Here is a 15,963-nt window from a genome sequence, read left to right as displayed (position 1 = left end):
ATTTTTTTTTTTTTTTTTTTTTTTTTTTACAGTGGTAGATGGCTACAGTAATTTCATGTTTGTGATAACAATCGAGAAAAAGAGTAAAACTGTTGAATCTTTAGTCAAGCTTATCACCAAGAAGAAAGACAAACAGGAAAGAAAAAGTAAAATGAAAAGCTGCTCTGCCTATATTCGCATTCTCTGAATGTGCATGTGAAATGAAATGGTACACCTTGCTAAAAAAAGGGGGGGACAGTTCTACATCTCTCGTTTTACTGGACCGATTGTCAAAATTTAATCAGGAATTTAATTTTTTCCATTTCTTGAAAGCACAACTATATGATATATATCAGATTATACAACTTAGGATATATATTAGATTTATATATAGCATTGTTCTAACATAGGTATTTTGACACAAAAAATGACTTCTTCTGAAATAACATACCAGTTTTTTTTTCATAAGTTGATTGTACGATTCAAATTATATCTAGATATTAAATTTTGTAATTCTTAAGGAGAAATTTTTAAATTTACTTCAACGCATTTTTTTTTCCAGTTTGTGCCGAGATTAATGCACTTGGTGAACTTCTTAATTTATAGCAACATATTTTCCTTTCCTTTTTCATTGCACAAGAGAGGAAAAAAGGTCATCATTCATACTTTCAAATAATTTTAACAAAATGCATAAACCACATTTGCCATTATTATCACTTAACAAATATGGTAAATTTCAAAATGTGCAAATATATAAATTTACGTATAGCTTAACAAATTTTGAATAAAAAAACTCTAATTTTTTGCTTTTAATTTTTGATATGCTTAGAAATTCATCTACTAGGATAATGGTAAAAACTTTTATAAGTTATAAATCAAAATTGTTTTCGAAAAATTTATAAAAAATTATTTAAAAATACATATTTTAAAGATAAATCATAAAAAGTGGCTGAATTTTATTTGGAATGAATCTAAATTTTGAAATGTGAAAGGAAGAATCAAATAAGTTTAATAAATATATATCAAATTCAATTAACATGGAAGAGCTAAAATTTTGAGAGTTAATTTTTTTTTTAAACTACTTGTGCACTTTTTACAAAACTTGCTGTAACATGTAACGTAAGTCATAGTTTTGCGACATGGGAAACGCAAGTTAAGTTTCGACAATCGGTTAAGCAGAATAGAGATACAGAACTGTTCCTTTTGTGTGTGTGTGTGTGCAAAGTGTACCTCTGTTTACTTGAAGAACTGGGAGAAGATGATCTAACTGATAAACCAACAGACTGTCAAGCATTAATAGATTAGATAAAGAAACCAAAACAAAGTAGTAGTTCAAGGCACATTATCTGGCATCTAGACATTTCTTTGTAAAAGATGAATATGAAATGAATCAAATCATTCCTCAGTTTGTGTGTTCACAAAATCAAGAAGCGGACATTTTAACAAAATAGCTATCTCATGTAAAATTGAAAGATGGTCTTTTAAAGTGTGGACATAACCGACTAATTACAATTATATCTTTAAACGTGAATAAGGGATGCAGGGAATTGATATTATTTGTTTGTAAACGTATAATTTTAAGTTTTAATATTTGACAACACTGATATCTTCTTTATTGTAAAAGATTGAGTTTAAATGTATCTGGCATCTAGACATATTATTATGGTTTTGGAGAATGTTGCAAGGCTTGTTGTGATAAATTTTATTTAATAAAGTTTTCTTTTATATATTACTATATACATACAGTCAAAAGTCGTTAATTTGGACACCCATAATCCGGAATGATCTATAATCCGGACCTCAAAGCTTCAAACTTTCTGCGCATGCGTCGCGTTCACGCATGCACACAGGCGTTTACGAGAGCGCATAAGACCCTTACGGCTGCGAATATGTTTGTGCGCATGCGCGTTTAATGTGTAACGGAGTTATACGCCAAGCTAAAGTTATCTAATTCAGTTAATGTTGCTGATTGCGTTGTTCCTTAATCTTTGAATTGGATCCGGCTTATTATTTTTTGCAGACTGTTAGAGCAATTTTATAAAAGTAAGCTTGAACTTTCGATTATGTCAAATAGAATTTCTGATATATATTTACTACAAAGCGAAAGTATGTTTTGAAATCCGAAATCTGTTTATCAATTTCACGCTGCTCTGCGGCAGAGGGGGGGGGGCAGAAACGTCATTATTAGATTATGATAGATTAGAAAGATTATGTCAAATAGAATTTCCGATATATATTTACTAATATGTAATTTGTATCTACAAAGCGAAAGTATGTTTTGAAATCCGAAATCTGTTTATCAATTTCACACCCCGGATTGGAAGTTGATCTGTCAGCACTATCCTTATCTTCAGGGCAGATGTTTTTATTTTATTTGGTTTATAATTCCGTACTAAGTGTAGTATTTCATCTCGATATACTCCGTCTTTGATATGATTTAAATCAAGTTCCTCGTCATTATAATTCCCTTCCGATAGTGAAGAAAGTGACCCAGAGGTTATTGAAAACGAAAACATTTCGATTGACAAATTAGTCGGTATTCTCAACACAGCAATTATAGGACTTGAACAGCGGAACTTTGTAACTAAACAAGAAATTATGTCTGTTTAATAGAATTAAAGAGAAAGTATTATCACATGAAACGAAGCAACTTACATTGAAGGAAATGTTTAATAAAGTAAACAAATAAATATTAAGCTTTTTCTTTTTGTAAATTTTGATACCCTTTAGATCATAATTGTTCTTTATTTAATAAATTACGGTTTCATATTTTTAATTTTGTAATTTCTGCATGCCATCTTACGAGATTTAAACTGATGATCTATAATCCGGAAAAATCGATAATCCAGAATCGCCGAAGTCCCGACGAGTCTGGATTAACGACTTTTGACTGTATATATATTAGAAGCAGATAATTTTTACAATATATAATTTATGACTATTTTCATCAATAAGTACCTGATAATATTATTTGATTAACTTAATTTAATCACATAGATCATATTCCTTTCATCCACATAAACATAGTTTTAAATGATGCATTTTGGTGTCTTTATTTCTTATCAGTATGGTAGTTAAAGCTTATTGGTTTCATGAAGGCAATCTGGCATACAAGTTGTCTCCATTAAACACCATACTGCCCAGGCAACAGATATCAACATCATTAAAAATTTTAAGCTGATCCTCATGATTAAAAGACAATGGCCTTTAGATTACTATCAATGAAATATGATTAAAAAACATTTCAACTGGAAGTGAAAATAAACTGCAGTTATTAAAAACGTATATGGTCTACCGGAAAATTCTGCCCATTTTGGCAGTGAAAGAAAATACATTTTTCCTATCTTTAATAAAATATATTGTACAATATAATTTCTGTTACTATTTATGATCTCTTGCCAGCATGATGGTAATTTGTAAATACCATTTTTGAAAAATGTCTTTTCCTTGGAGGAGAAGAAATTCAAGTACTGCTTGTCTGACATCTGCTTCAGTTTTGAATTTTTTCCCTTAAAAAAATTTTGCATGGAAAGAAACAAGTGATACATGAAGGGTCTTAGATCTGATGTGCAGTTAAGCTTTTCCACAATCTCTGATGTTCTAAATTCTACAGCATTTCTTCCCATTTGGTATTCGTACAAAATACAGCATCATAAAAGAACTTTATCTGTATCCATGTTTATACGATAGCATCTCAATAATAACATGAGAAATTTTTGTTTCAGTTAATTTAGAACAACACATATGTATAAATACAGTGATAAAGAGAGATAGCCTTTATAACTGTATCATATGTCAAATGAACACATGCATGTATGTTGAAACTGAAAGTAACATTATCAGACAGAACTTTGCGGTAGACCTTGAATATCATCATAATATTATTTGATTAACTTAATTTAATCACATATGAATAAATAAACCATAAATAAACAAAAATAACAAAAACTACATACAGTCAAAAGTCGTTAATCCGGACTCGTCGGGACCTCGGCGATTCCGGATTATAGATCATCAGTTTAAATCTGGTAAGATGGCATGCAGAAATTATAAAATTAAAAATATGAAACTTTAATTTATGAAATAAAGAACAATTATGATCTAAAGGGTATCAAAATTTACAAAAAAAAAGCTGAATATTTATTTGTTTACTTTACTTTCTTCGCTATCGGAAGCGAATTATAATGACGAGGAATTTGATTTAAATCATATCAAAGACGGAGTACAGAGATCAAATACTACATTTAGTAGGGAATTGTAAGCCAAATAAAATAAAAACATCTACCCTGAAGATAAGGATAGTGCTGACAGATCAACTTCCAATTCATTGCGCGCCGCGGCATCCCCTCGCCACAGAGCAGCATGAAATTGATAAACAGATTTCGGAATGGTTAGATAAACAAAGGATATGCTTTTATCCATTTTTTTGCAGCAATTCCACATTTTGTTTAATGGACTTCGAAACATACTTTCGCTTTGTTTACATATTAGTAAATACACTCAAAAGTCTTTAATCCGGACTCGTCGGGACTTCGGTGATTCCGGATTATCGATTTTTCCGGATTATAGATCATCAGTTTAAATCTGGTAAGATTGCATGCAGAAATTATAAAATTAAAAATATGAAACCGTAATTTATAAAATAATGAGCAATTATGATCTAAAGGGTATGAAAATTTACAAAAAAAAAGCTTAATATTTATTTGTTTACTTTATTAAACATTTCTTTCAACGCGCGCATGCGTAAAGCATACATTATGCATAGCCGAAATTAGAAAATTACAACCAGAAAACTATTTGATTTGTATTCGTGATATTTATAATGACGAGGAATTTGATTTAAATCATATCAAAGACAAAGTACATCGAGCTGAAATACTATATTTAATAAGGAATTATAAGCCAAATAAAATAAAAACATCTGCCCTGAAGATAACGATAGTGTTGACAGATCAACTTCCAGTTCATTGCGCACCGCCACGTTTCCCCCACACACACACACACGCGCACGCAGAGCAGTGTGAAATTGTTAAACAGATTTCGGAACGGTTAGATAAAAAAAGGATATGCCTTTATCCATTTTTTGGAGCAATTCCACTTTTTGTTTGATGGACATCGAAACATACTTTCGTTTTCGTAGATCCTTTGGGAGCTCTACCATCGGAAATTCTATTTGACATAATCGAAAGTTCGAGCTTACTTTTATAAAATTGCTCTTACAGTCTGCAAAAAATAATAAGCCGGATCCAATTCGAAGATTAAGGAACAACGCAATCATCAACATTAACTGAAATAGATAATTAGATAATTTTAGCTTATACTGTCCGTTATACATTAAACGCCCAGCGAAAATGTATTCTGCGCTTGTGCACATGCAAATGTGCAGTCGTAAAAGTCTTACGCACATGCTTAAACACCTATGTGCATGCGTTAACGCGGCGCATGCGCAGAAAGTTTTTAGCTTTGAGGTTCGGATTATGGGTGTCCGAATTAACGACTTTTGACTGTATATATCAGAAATTCTATTAGACATAATCGAAAGTTCAAGCTTACTTTTATAAAATTGCTCTAACAGTCTGCAAAAAATAATAAGCCGGATCCAATTCAAAGATTAAGGAATAAAGCAATCTGCAAGATTAACTGAATTAGATAATTTTAGCTTAGCTTATACCGTCCGTTATACATTAAACGTGCATGCGTAAACGTATTTTGGGCATGCGCACACGCATATTCGCAGCCGTAAAGGGCTTGCGTGACACATGCACAGAAAGTTTGTAGTTTTGAGGTCCGGATTATGGGTGTCCAAATTAACGACTTTTGACTGTATTTATTTTTTTTAAACCTAAATGTTTGATAAACTATTCTATTCGTACAAATATGAAATTATAGTTATAAAATTAATTACAAAAATACCTGTTTGGTTCTGTAGGAGACCAAGCAATGTCAACTTTCATTGCAGACATTCTTATTAGTACTATTCTTGGGCTTGAAGTTTCTAGGGAAGAAATTTTAGCAAATTATCACAAAATATGCATGTTACTGGACTATTTTTTGTCAAGTGTAATAATTACTGATATTTGTAAAAATAAACATGTGGCTATGAAATTTTAATAGCACTTTGGACTGAAATTTTAATAGCACAAGTGTGACCGATATGCAAAGGAAAAAAAAAAAAAAAATTTATCGATCATTGAGTTGTACACAAAATAAAACCCAAATATATTGAAAAATACACAGAACAAAAAATAATAATAATGCAGATAAAGAATATGATGCAATTTGAAAATAGTCTTTCTTGTCACCAATTAGAAAACAAAGCCAAAAATATCAACTAGCAACATGCATTAAGTTTATTGATTGATTACACAAGATGCACCTTAAAGTGTGCACCTTAATTATGGATTATATGCACCTTAAAGTGGTATAGCTAGGGAGCAGTAAGGCAAGACATCTATTCCCAGGTGCAGAATCCAGAGGGCATCAGTTTGATGCCCTCTGGATTCTCTCCCTCGTAGCATTTTGGTAAATAGGATGGGGTGTGAGATCTTCAGTTGCCCCTACGTGCCTGAAACCCTAGCTATGCCTTTGACACTTTATATCTGATTATGCAAATGCACTAAAACATACACAGTAGAAACTAAGATCAATAAAAAATATCTTCCAAAGATCTAAAATTAATAAATATTTTAGGAAAAAAGTATTTTTTCAAAAGCATGAGCAGAAAGCAAAATAGTTTTATGCAGTTTCTGATTATTTGAACCCTACCAAAACCACCACACACACACACGCATGGATACAAACTCACCAATTCACTGGCAAGTTTGCGAACTGGTGAAAAATGTTTGTTTTTCATAGTTACCAATGTTTGTTTCGTAGTTTTTCATAGTTTGGTAATTTATAGTTATCATTCTGTTGATAAATCCTGCTTTTTATAAATAATTATAATAATCAGCACTTAATAAAGAAACAAGAAATTTTAAGTGGGGGGCCGAAATCAGTATGGTTGATGTTTACATCTCTATAGCTGATCAATATTTTCAGTGAAATGGTGATTAAATATAAAGTATATAAATACACAAGTACTCAAACATATATGCTGTATGCGCTTGAATGAATTAGGTATTCCTGCACATTTGCTCGGAAATATGTCAAAAACACAGTAATTCAACCAAATATTGAAACTCATACTGTAGACCAGGGATGAGCAAACTATGGACCGCGGGCCAACTCCAGCCTGCTAGAAGATTCTATCCAGCCCGTGGATAAAATTTTAATTTGCCGGTCCGAGGCAAATTAAAAGACATATATAAATATGCATTTATATATTATATACTATCCCCTTTTCTACTTTGTTTAAATATTATTTTTTTATTCCTTTTTTTCAAAAGGCTGATGATCTTTTTACTTTCTCTATTTCTGTTCTTCAAAACATAAATTTGTAGAACAGAAATGACAAGCACAGACATGTTGACAGAAAGAACAAGCACAGACAGCTTTCAATTGGTAAAGTGGTAAAAACGGAAGTTCTTTGTTAGTTGTAGCTGTAGATTGGCGCCAACAGGCGTTATCTCTTTCTCGGGGAGTAGACATATGGGAATCCAATAAAGGACCAATAAGACCTCTTAGAAAAAACTTAATCTTAATTATCTTAACTTAAAAACTTAATAAGAAAATTTAATCTGTTTGCTGGGCAGCTAGCTAAGAACGGCTTGTCTCATTTTCAGAGGTTAAGTTCAATGCCCTCAGTAAATGAAGAGAAGCTTAAGGATTATGAAGATTGTTTGAAAAAAACTGGATTTTGAGTTCGAACGAAGATTTCAAGATTTCAGTGCCATTCAAACAGAATTGGATATTTTTACCATGCCTTTCAACGTAAACTGTGAAGCAGCGAGGTCAGTTTTGCAGGTTGAATCAACTGAGTTGCAATCTAACAGTGAGGTCAGTTTTGCAGGTTGAATCAACTGAGTTGCAATCTAAAAATCATCTCAAGCAGTTTTTTCTAAATGTGCCAAAGCTAGAGTTTTATAAATCATTATCGAAAGTAAGCTTCTCAAATTTAATATCTCATGCCCAGAAAATCAGTGCTATGTTTGCTTCACCTAATATATGTGAATAAGTGTCTTCAACTATTAACTCAGAAAGAATTATTTCAGAAGTAGACTGACAGATAGGCATTTAACCTTGTTCCTTAGAATCAGTACATCTCACTTCAAAACTCAATACAAGGAACTTTTAAAAATGAAATCGCAATTTCATGCATCTCATTAACATATCTAAATTTTAATACTTATATATTGTTTTTTAAATTTTAGAAAAAATTATCTTGGCCGACCAAACTTTTTGCTTCCGATTTTTGGCACGTGACTGAAAATGCATGCCCATCCCAGTTATAGACTATCAGAAAGTAACACAGTTCACTTAATCCATTCGCGCCGGCTGTCACGTCTACGTGCCAGCAACGAACACACTCACTTCTCGGCCGACACACAGGCGTGCCAGAGCATTTTCCCATTCAGCCCCGACTGTCACGTATTTGTGCCAGTGTCCTGGAACGTTTTAAAAACTATAATTTCTGCCACAAGATGGCACTGTATGTCCATATGGTTTCAGATACATGTACATTAGACCTTCTACTCGAAATGAGAGAAGCATGACTCACATACACGTGTTTTTGATTATATAAACAAAAGAGGAAATAAATGTTTCCGAATGGCGCGATTTATGACGTCGCTTTAAATTCGCACGTGGTAGTTGTTTATTGTAAGTAGAGAAGTTTTATTTTCGCTAAAGCGTTGGGTATTTCGGTTTGCAGTTCAGTTTTTAGAAAATAATTAGATCTTGTTAGACGTGAATTCTTTCTGTTTTTACCGTTCCAATGTCCAAGCGTCGAAAGTGTTTAACAGAGCATGAAATAGCAGAAATGATGCAAAATATTTCAGAAATTAATTCTGAAACAGATTCTGATAGTAGTGATAGTGATACTATGATATATTCTGATCATAAAGAATCTGGCGAATCTAATGATGATGAGGACATTTCGGACAGATGTATGCCGAGTACGTCGGCATACAGATTTCCGAAATGTCCTCATCATCATTAATCCTTAATTAATTAATGTCCTCATTATCAATGTTGTTATTACGAGTGTAAGGAATGTAACGTAGAACTGTGTCTAGATCCCTGTTTTCAATTTTTTCATACGAAAAGAGAATTTTAAGTAATACAGTCAAAAGTCGTTAATCCAGACTCATCGAGGACTTCGGCGATTCCGGATTATAGATCATCAGTTTAAATCTCGTAAGATGGCATGCAGAAATTCTAAAATTAAAAATATGAAACCGTGATTTATGAAATAAAGAACAATTATGATCTAAAGGGTATCAAAATTTACAAAAAAAAGCTTAATATTTGTTTACTTTATTAAACATTTCTTTCAATGTAAGTTGTTTAAGATGCTTCGTTTTATGTGATAATACTTTCTCTTTAATTCTATAAACAGACATAATTTCTTGTTTATTTACAAAGTTCCGCTGTTCAAGTCCCGTAATTGCTGTGCCGAGAATACTGACTAACTTGTCAATCAAAATTTTTTCGTTTTCACTAACCTCTCTGTCACCTTCTTCATGTCTTTATCCATTTTTTGTTTGATGGACATTGAAACATACTTTCGTTTTGTAGATCCTTTGGGAGCTCCAGCATCGGAAATTCTATTTGACATAATCGAAAGTTCAAGTTTACTTTTATAAAATTGCTCTTACAGTCTGCAAAAAATAATAAGTCGGATCCAATTCGAAGATGAAGGAACAATGCAATCATCAACATTAACTGAAATAGATACTTAGATAATTTTAGCTTATACTGTACGTTATACATAAAACACGCACGCGAAAACGTATTCTACGCTTGCGCACACGCATATGCGCAGTTGTAAAGGTCTTACATGTAAACGCCTATGAGCATGTGTCAACGCAGTGCATGCGCAGAAAGTTTTTAGCTTTGAGGTCGGGATTATAGATCATTCCGGATTATGGGTGTCTGAATTAACGACTTTTGACTGTATATTTAGTTTTCAGATGTATAATGTTAAAAGTTATAAAATGGTGAGTAATGAAAATAAAATGTGTAAAATATGCATTTAAACAAGAAATAAGGTAATTAAAGTATATATAAAAATATCTATAAAGCATAAGCCGTTTAAATACTCTATAGAGCATTATTAAACAATAAAACGGAAATTTCATGGATTTAGGCTTAATAGCAAAAAAGCCCCCGGCCCTGAACAGGCGCTCGCGTAAGACACTGCCGGCCTCCGCGATAAGCGTGCGTTTGCGCTACCCGGCATGAAGGGGTTAAGCTTCACTGGTACATTACATTATAATTTCAGCAAATTTTGATTTTCCCTCTTTTTTCCCCCTTAATTTTCTATTGCTAATTTATGGAGATGACAGCTAGTATTTTATTTCCTAGTTTACCGATAAGAACTTATTTCAAAGCTCTTTATTAGCTCTTATAACTTTTCATAAGTTTTCCTTTTATACTAAATTTTGGACTTTTCTTGTTTGCCATATCTAGAAATACAGAAAGTTTACTATTTTATTTTGAATTTATGGCTGAAACAAGGATACCATATTTCTTGAAAGGCAAATACAGATGAAAATGAGAACAAATATGAGAAAAAAAGTTGCCAATAAAAAAGAAATATTTAAAACTAAATAAATATTTACGTGCTTTACAGAAGAAATGGATTTTCTTGAATAACTTATGTTCATTTTTATCATTCCATAGAAATCATTTTGACAGTTTCTTGCTTCAAAGCTATTTCAATGTCTAGAAGATTATTTATTTACTTTTTAGAAATGCTACACATAATTTCCAAAGCTAAATTTATAATAATTATAGACCTATTATCCAATTATTATAGTTACATATACCAATTTCAACATCAGATATAAGGCCCACAAGCGGCCGAGCGGTAAAGTCTGGTGGTTGAACACTGGTAGTTTGGTCCGAGGTTTGAATCCCGCGAACAGGCTGGCTGCATGGGTGTTTTCGTGGTTTTTCCCATGTGTTACGTGTATACGAGCCAGTTTCCCTTAGAAAGTCCTCCACGAAGGCATCCCTCCCTTTAGGCAGATAGCCCTAGTGTGCTGTGCCGTAATTAAATAAACCAAACCAAACCAAACCAACATCAAATATAATGAATAAAATACAAAATTAAAAAGTTTCCTTCAAATCCAGAACACATCTTTGCTTTTGTGGGTTCTGCTTCCAAATTTATATTTTCTAAGCCTAGAAATGAAAATAATAGATAAAATTTTACATATTTTACATACTATAGAAGAATTTGGTGACATCCTAGGAGGTGAAGGCCTATGACATTACGCTTATCTGCCCCTGCAAAAAATCAAGCCTAGATATTTTTTAAAAATTTTGAAACATGCCATGACCAAATAAGCTTAACAGTTCACTAAACAGATGTCTGAAGAAAAAAGATCAATGATTAGTTTAGGGCAGCAGTTCCCAACCTATGGTATGCGTGCTCCTGGGGATGCTTTATTGTTTAACCAGAAGTATGTGAAAAAAAATGGTTTGTTATGATGAAAAATAATGAAATATTATAATATATTCTGATAAAAATTAAAATATTCAGAAAATTTAAATTTGGCTTTGAATAATAGGATAAGCATGTTGACTATTGTTGATGTGATTGTCACCGACTGATATGCATTCAAAAGCAATATAATAAGTAGTGACTAGCTTTACCAACACCTTTCACATTACTCGAATCCTACCATAAGCTATGTAATTTCTTGTTCTGTTCTATCACAACAAACCATGCATAATGATTGGCAGCTAAGTGTGAGTGAATCATGTCAATTATGCAGCTCTTCTTTACACTGTGACATGCAAACAAATTTGACTGGGGACTTTTCTTTTAAATTATTCTTTTAAAGTTCTTAAATGTAAAGTGTTGTTTATATTAAGCTCAACAGCTAAAAAGTAGATCTTTGTATGAAACAGAAACTACTTGTGGATACCAGTTTTTATTTGACATATGCACAAAGCAAATTTTGGAGAAATTCATTCTAGGTAAGCTTGAAAATTCACAATGATGAATAGCTTCAAGAGTCAGTGTAAGCATGCAACAGTTTTTCAAAAACAAGTAAACTCAAATTTAGGGTTACCAGACAGTTCTATAACTGCTTCCAAAACATCTGAAGCAAAACTGATTCTATGTATAACTCAAACAGTTAAGATTTTTTAAAATCATGTATTGGAAAAAAAAAAAAAAAAAAAAAACAGACTAAAATATTCAAGATACTTAAAGAATTCTTGCAGAAAAATTATATTCAATTTACAAATTAAGGGACCACAATAACTCATTTAAAAGGCCTTGGAGAGTTACTCAAGCATTATTTGCCCAAATAAATAAAAAGCACAATTAGTTACAGATCCTTCCAATGAAGATTTTTTTAAAGCACACTCAAAATTATCATTCTCTGAAAAATAACTACTTATATTTTCTGTTTAAAAACTTCTAAGAAAAAGGAAAGCTCATATTTCTTACAATTGGCCATAAAAGAACAAAAAAATCTTTAATACAGATACATTAATTGGTACAGATTATTTATACAATTAGAGACATAACCTGACATGTTATAAGTTAGAAAGATATGAAAATTGTAATTTAACTCAGAAGTGTAAAACAAATATTCTCCTTAGGATACATTCATGTAAAATATCTACTCTGTTAGAAGAATTTACAGATACAACAACTGATATTACTTTAATTTGGTCTTTATCCATTACAAAAGCCACAATTGCATTATTAGTTAAAAATACAGTTATTTCATCAAATTTACTTCAATAAAATGCAGACACAAATCCAGCATTTAAAACACAAATTATCCATAATAAATACAAACTTAAACACTAAACTTAGTAGAATTTTATTTTAATTTGCTCTTTGTAATTTTTATTTCTTGAAATAAATTTTTCAGTTATTTGTAATACTTTATAAGACATTTCCTCTCTCCTTACCGCATGCCTTTGAGATGCAATTGAAATTCAATATGCATTCGGGAGATCTGAAATTTAAATCCCGGTCAGGGCAGTGCAGAGTTCTTCAATTTCCTGGCATAAAAAAAAAATTTTATTTCTACAAGACCCTATAAATGGCACTCTAACTAAAAAATGGTGAAATTCAGCATGGTGAAAAAAATTTATCACCACCAGATTTGGCAAATGGATTCCCTAATCCCCAATTTCCCTTTAAAAGTGGGAGTATGTAAAGTATTTTCTCCCTCCTTTCCACATGCTTTCGTGGCATAATTTGAAACATGTTCAGTGTGTATTGAAGTGGTCCAAGGTTCGAGTCCCAGCAAAGGCGCAGCACATTTTTTATATTTCCTGCTTCAAAATAACCTAATGACTCTACAACTTTATTTTTTTTAAACAAAATTTTGACTTTTGTTTGTACGCTTCATTTTATTTTATTCATTTTTAATTTAATATTTTCTGATTAAGCATTTATTAGGAATTGGGACCAAATCCATTGATCACTTTCACACAAAACATTTCCAAATGTATACCACAGTGAATGATTGCTAATGCATATAAAAAATAAGGGAGAAAAACACTGCATATATAGCCACACTTTATGCAGAAATCAAATCTATACCCTTGGTTGCAATCATTATGGGAAAACCTACGATGGGAAATTCTTGTGATGTCCCCTTTCCCGAGTATCTAAGGAGCTTTTTGTGGTGCCCCGTTTCCTTAATGTTCTAATCATGTGCTTACTTTGCTTAATGGTTAATCCAGCTCATTATACAATACAGATGTAGCCTACCTGCTTGCCTAGATTTGAGCTTGGATCAAATTATGGGTATTCAATGTACTTATTCACTCACTCACTGCTATGCATTTTGATGTCTGATATTTCTTTCTCATGTTAGAGCATTTTATTTTATTCCCATTATATTTGTTTCCCTTCGATATGATACTTTCCCTTTATTTATTATTTTTATTTTCATCTTTTTTTTTCCCCCATAATATCATCAGAAGCCAACTAATATTTCTTTGTAACCGCAGCTTAAAATAATGAAATTTTTTAACAATCTTTGATTTTTGTATCAAACAATGATTATTTCATTATGTTACTAGATATGCTAGCAAACATTTAGTAGAATGTTTACGCAGAATATTTTTTTCCTATGAAAATAAAATGCCAGTCAACCTTAAAATGCATAGCTTTTCGAAGAAACCGACGTCAAGTTAAGGCTAAATTTTCTCTACATTTAAATTTCGAATTCGCGCGTTTATCTTCTGAATAACATAAAGGATCGTTTCAAATGATTTAGGAAAATTAATATAAAATTAAAAATGATCTACACTCAAAAATATACGTGCTCGATCCAAAACCTCATAAATAGAGGAAAAAACTCGCATTTTTTCATTAAGTAACATATGGCATTCTAAAGAAGAAAATCATTCGATAGAATATCATCTATGGGTCAAACAATCAAGAAAAACTTACGCTATTAAATATTTCGCGTTTAAATTATGTTTTGTCACATGATGGTCAGTTTAAAACTGTAAACATTGACTGTAGTCCCTGAGCTATCGCAAAGGCATTATTTAAATTTATTTTAAAATAGAAACATAGAAGTATGTAGAATTCTAATTCAAAATAATTTATTTAATAATTATTTTGCTATCGCGAGTAATTATTTTATAAAGATAATAATGTAATCCAAAAAAAAAGAAAGAAATCGAAATTAATATGGATGATAAGAAGAGAAATAGTTGGTCACGTGTGCCAAAAAAAATTCTGCATCTAGGAAGGTAAATTTTTCTTCAACTAATCAATAAAAATGTTTCCGTTTAACGAACAAAAGATGTCACTTAATACATGCTTGTAATTTCTGTAGACGACCTCAGTTTCATTGTTAGTGTCATATTTCAATACACATTGCAGCCATAGATTTTCATTCTAGAATTGAGATAATCCCAACGATCAATCCTCCAACAATCAATAATATTTGGAAAAACAGGTAGAAGGGGCCAAGACAACAGAAATTCACCATTGGTCATACAGGTACAATCCCGCCTCTCTGGAACATACTATACATAGAAATATAAAATCTGGTTTGCAACTTACTACATTACTTTAATCTATGTTACTAATATTTTCGTTTCAAAAGACCAGACACTTAAAACCTCGAGGAATGAACAATATCCATCAATTATTTAGTCGTCTCATCACCAAGAACTTTGCCTAAGGTGCCCTAAAAGAGGCTATTGATTTTACAACCACGAGAATGGAAACTTTTATCCCATTATAAAGGAATGAACATCTATGGAAGTGGAACCAAGAGTTTCTCAATTCTATTTCCTTACCACCAAACATCTCAAAATGACTTTTGGTTAACCAATATTTTGAGTGTCCCTAGACCTCACATACATAAACATTAAAGCCTTCTTCGGAATTCGAACTTGGGGATGACAATACGAAAACTAGCACCGCTAACTGCTATACGGATCAGAGAAGCATACTTTAAAGTATAAAGTTTTCCGAAAATCCTGGAGACATCTTTAGTGGCATTCAGACACAATCTCAATGTCATGACCATAAGACCAACTTGTTTGGTAAGGCGGATCGGGCCGAGCCCGCTACTGATACAATCTCAATGTTCTAATTTATCAACATACATAAAATAATATTATATATTATGTACCACGTATTATTACATATTATACACTATATATAACATACATTGCTATATCTATATTTACCAATGACTCTCCTGAATATTCCGTCATCAATAGTGTGAATTGCTTTGTTAATGATATTTTCTAGATCTGAAAGGTATTTGAGTAAGTGGGTAGTAGTGGATATTTTTCTCGGATAACCTGAAACGTTATGATGTGCTAGACATAAATAACACATTTTTGGTGCATAATCTGAAAGGTTATAATGCG

The 15,963-nt window shown here is 31.8% G+C and overlaps 1 protein-coding gene across 2 annotated transcripts in view; it reads right to left on the bottom strand.

The window, feature by feature from the left end:
- Positions 1-14,603, bottom strand: part of mio (GATOR complex protein mio) — a 111,509-nt gene extending 96,906 nt beyond the window's left edge. Inside the window, exons 1-2 of one of the 2 annotated variants that reach the window (XM_085812696.1) lie at positions 14,519-14,603; positions 5,893-5,974 (exon numbers count right to left, since the gene is read on the bottom strand). In XM_085812696.1, the coding sequence (XP_085668822.1) occupies positions 5,893-5,942 (50 nt within the window). In that variant the 5' untranslated portion in view covers positions 5,943-5,974; positions 14,519-14,603. The remainder of the gene's footprint in view (positions 1-5,892; positions 5,975-14,518) is intronic. The other variant, XM_085812695.1, reaches the window with a different exon arrangement.
- Between the last annotated feature and the right edge of the window lie 1,360 nt (positions 14,604-15,963).

This window comes from Stegodyphus dumicola, chromosome 3 (assembly GCF_044657685.1).
Source record: "Stegodyphus dumicola isolate Sdum_Otavi_A_Nest chromosome 3, ASM4465768v1".
Taxonomy (NCBI): Eukaryota; Metazoa; Arthropoda; class Arachnida; order Araneae; family Eresidae; genus Stegodyphus; species Stegodyphus dumicola.
Note: the sequence above shows the minus strand (reverse complement) of the source record. Positions and strands in the feature narration are given on the sequence as shown.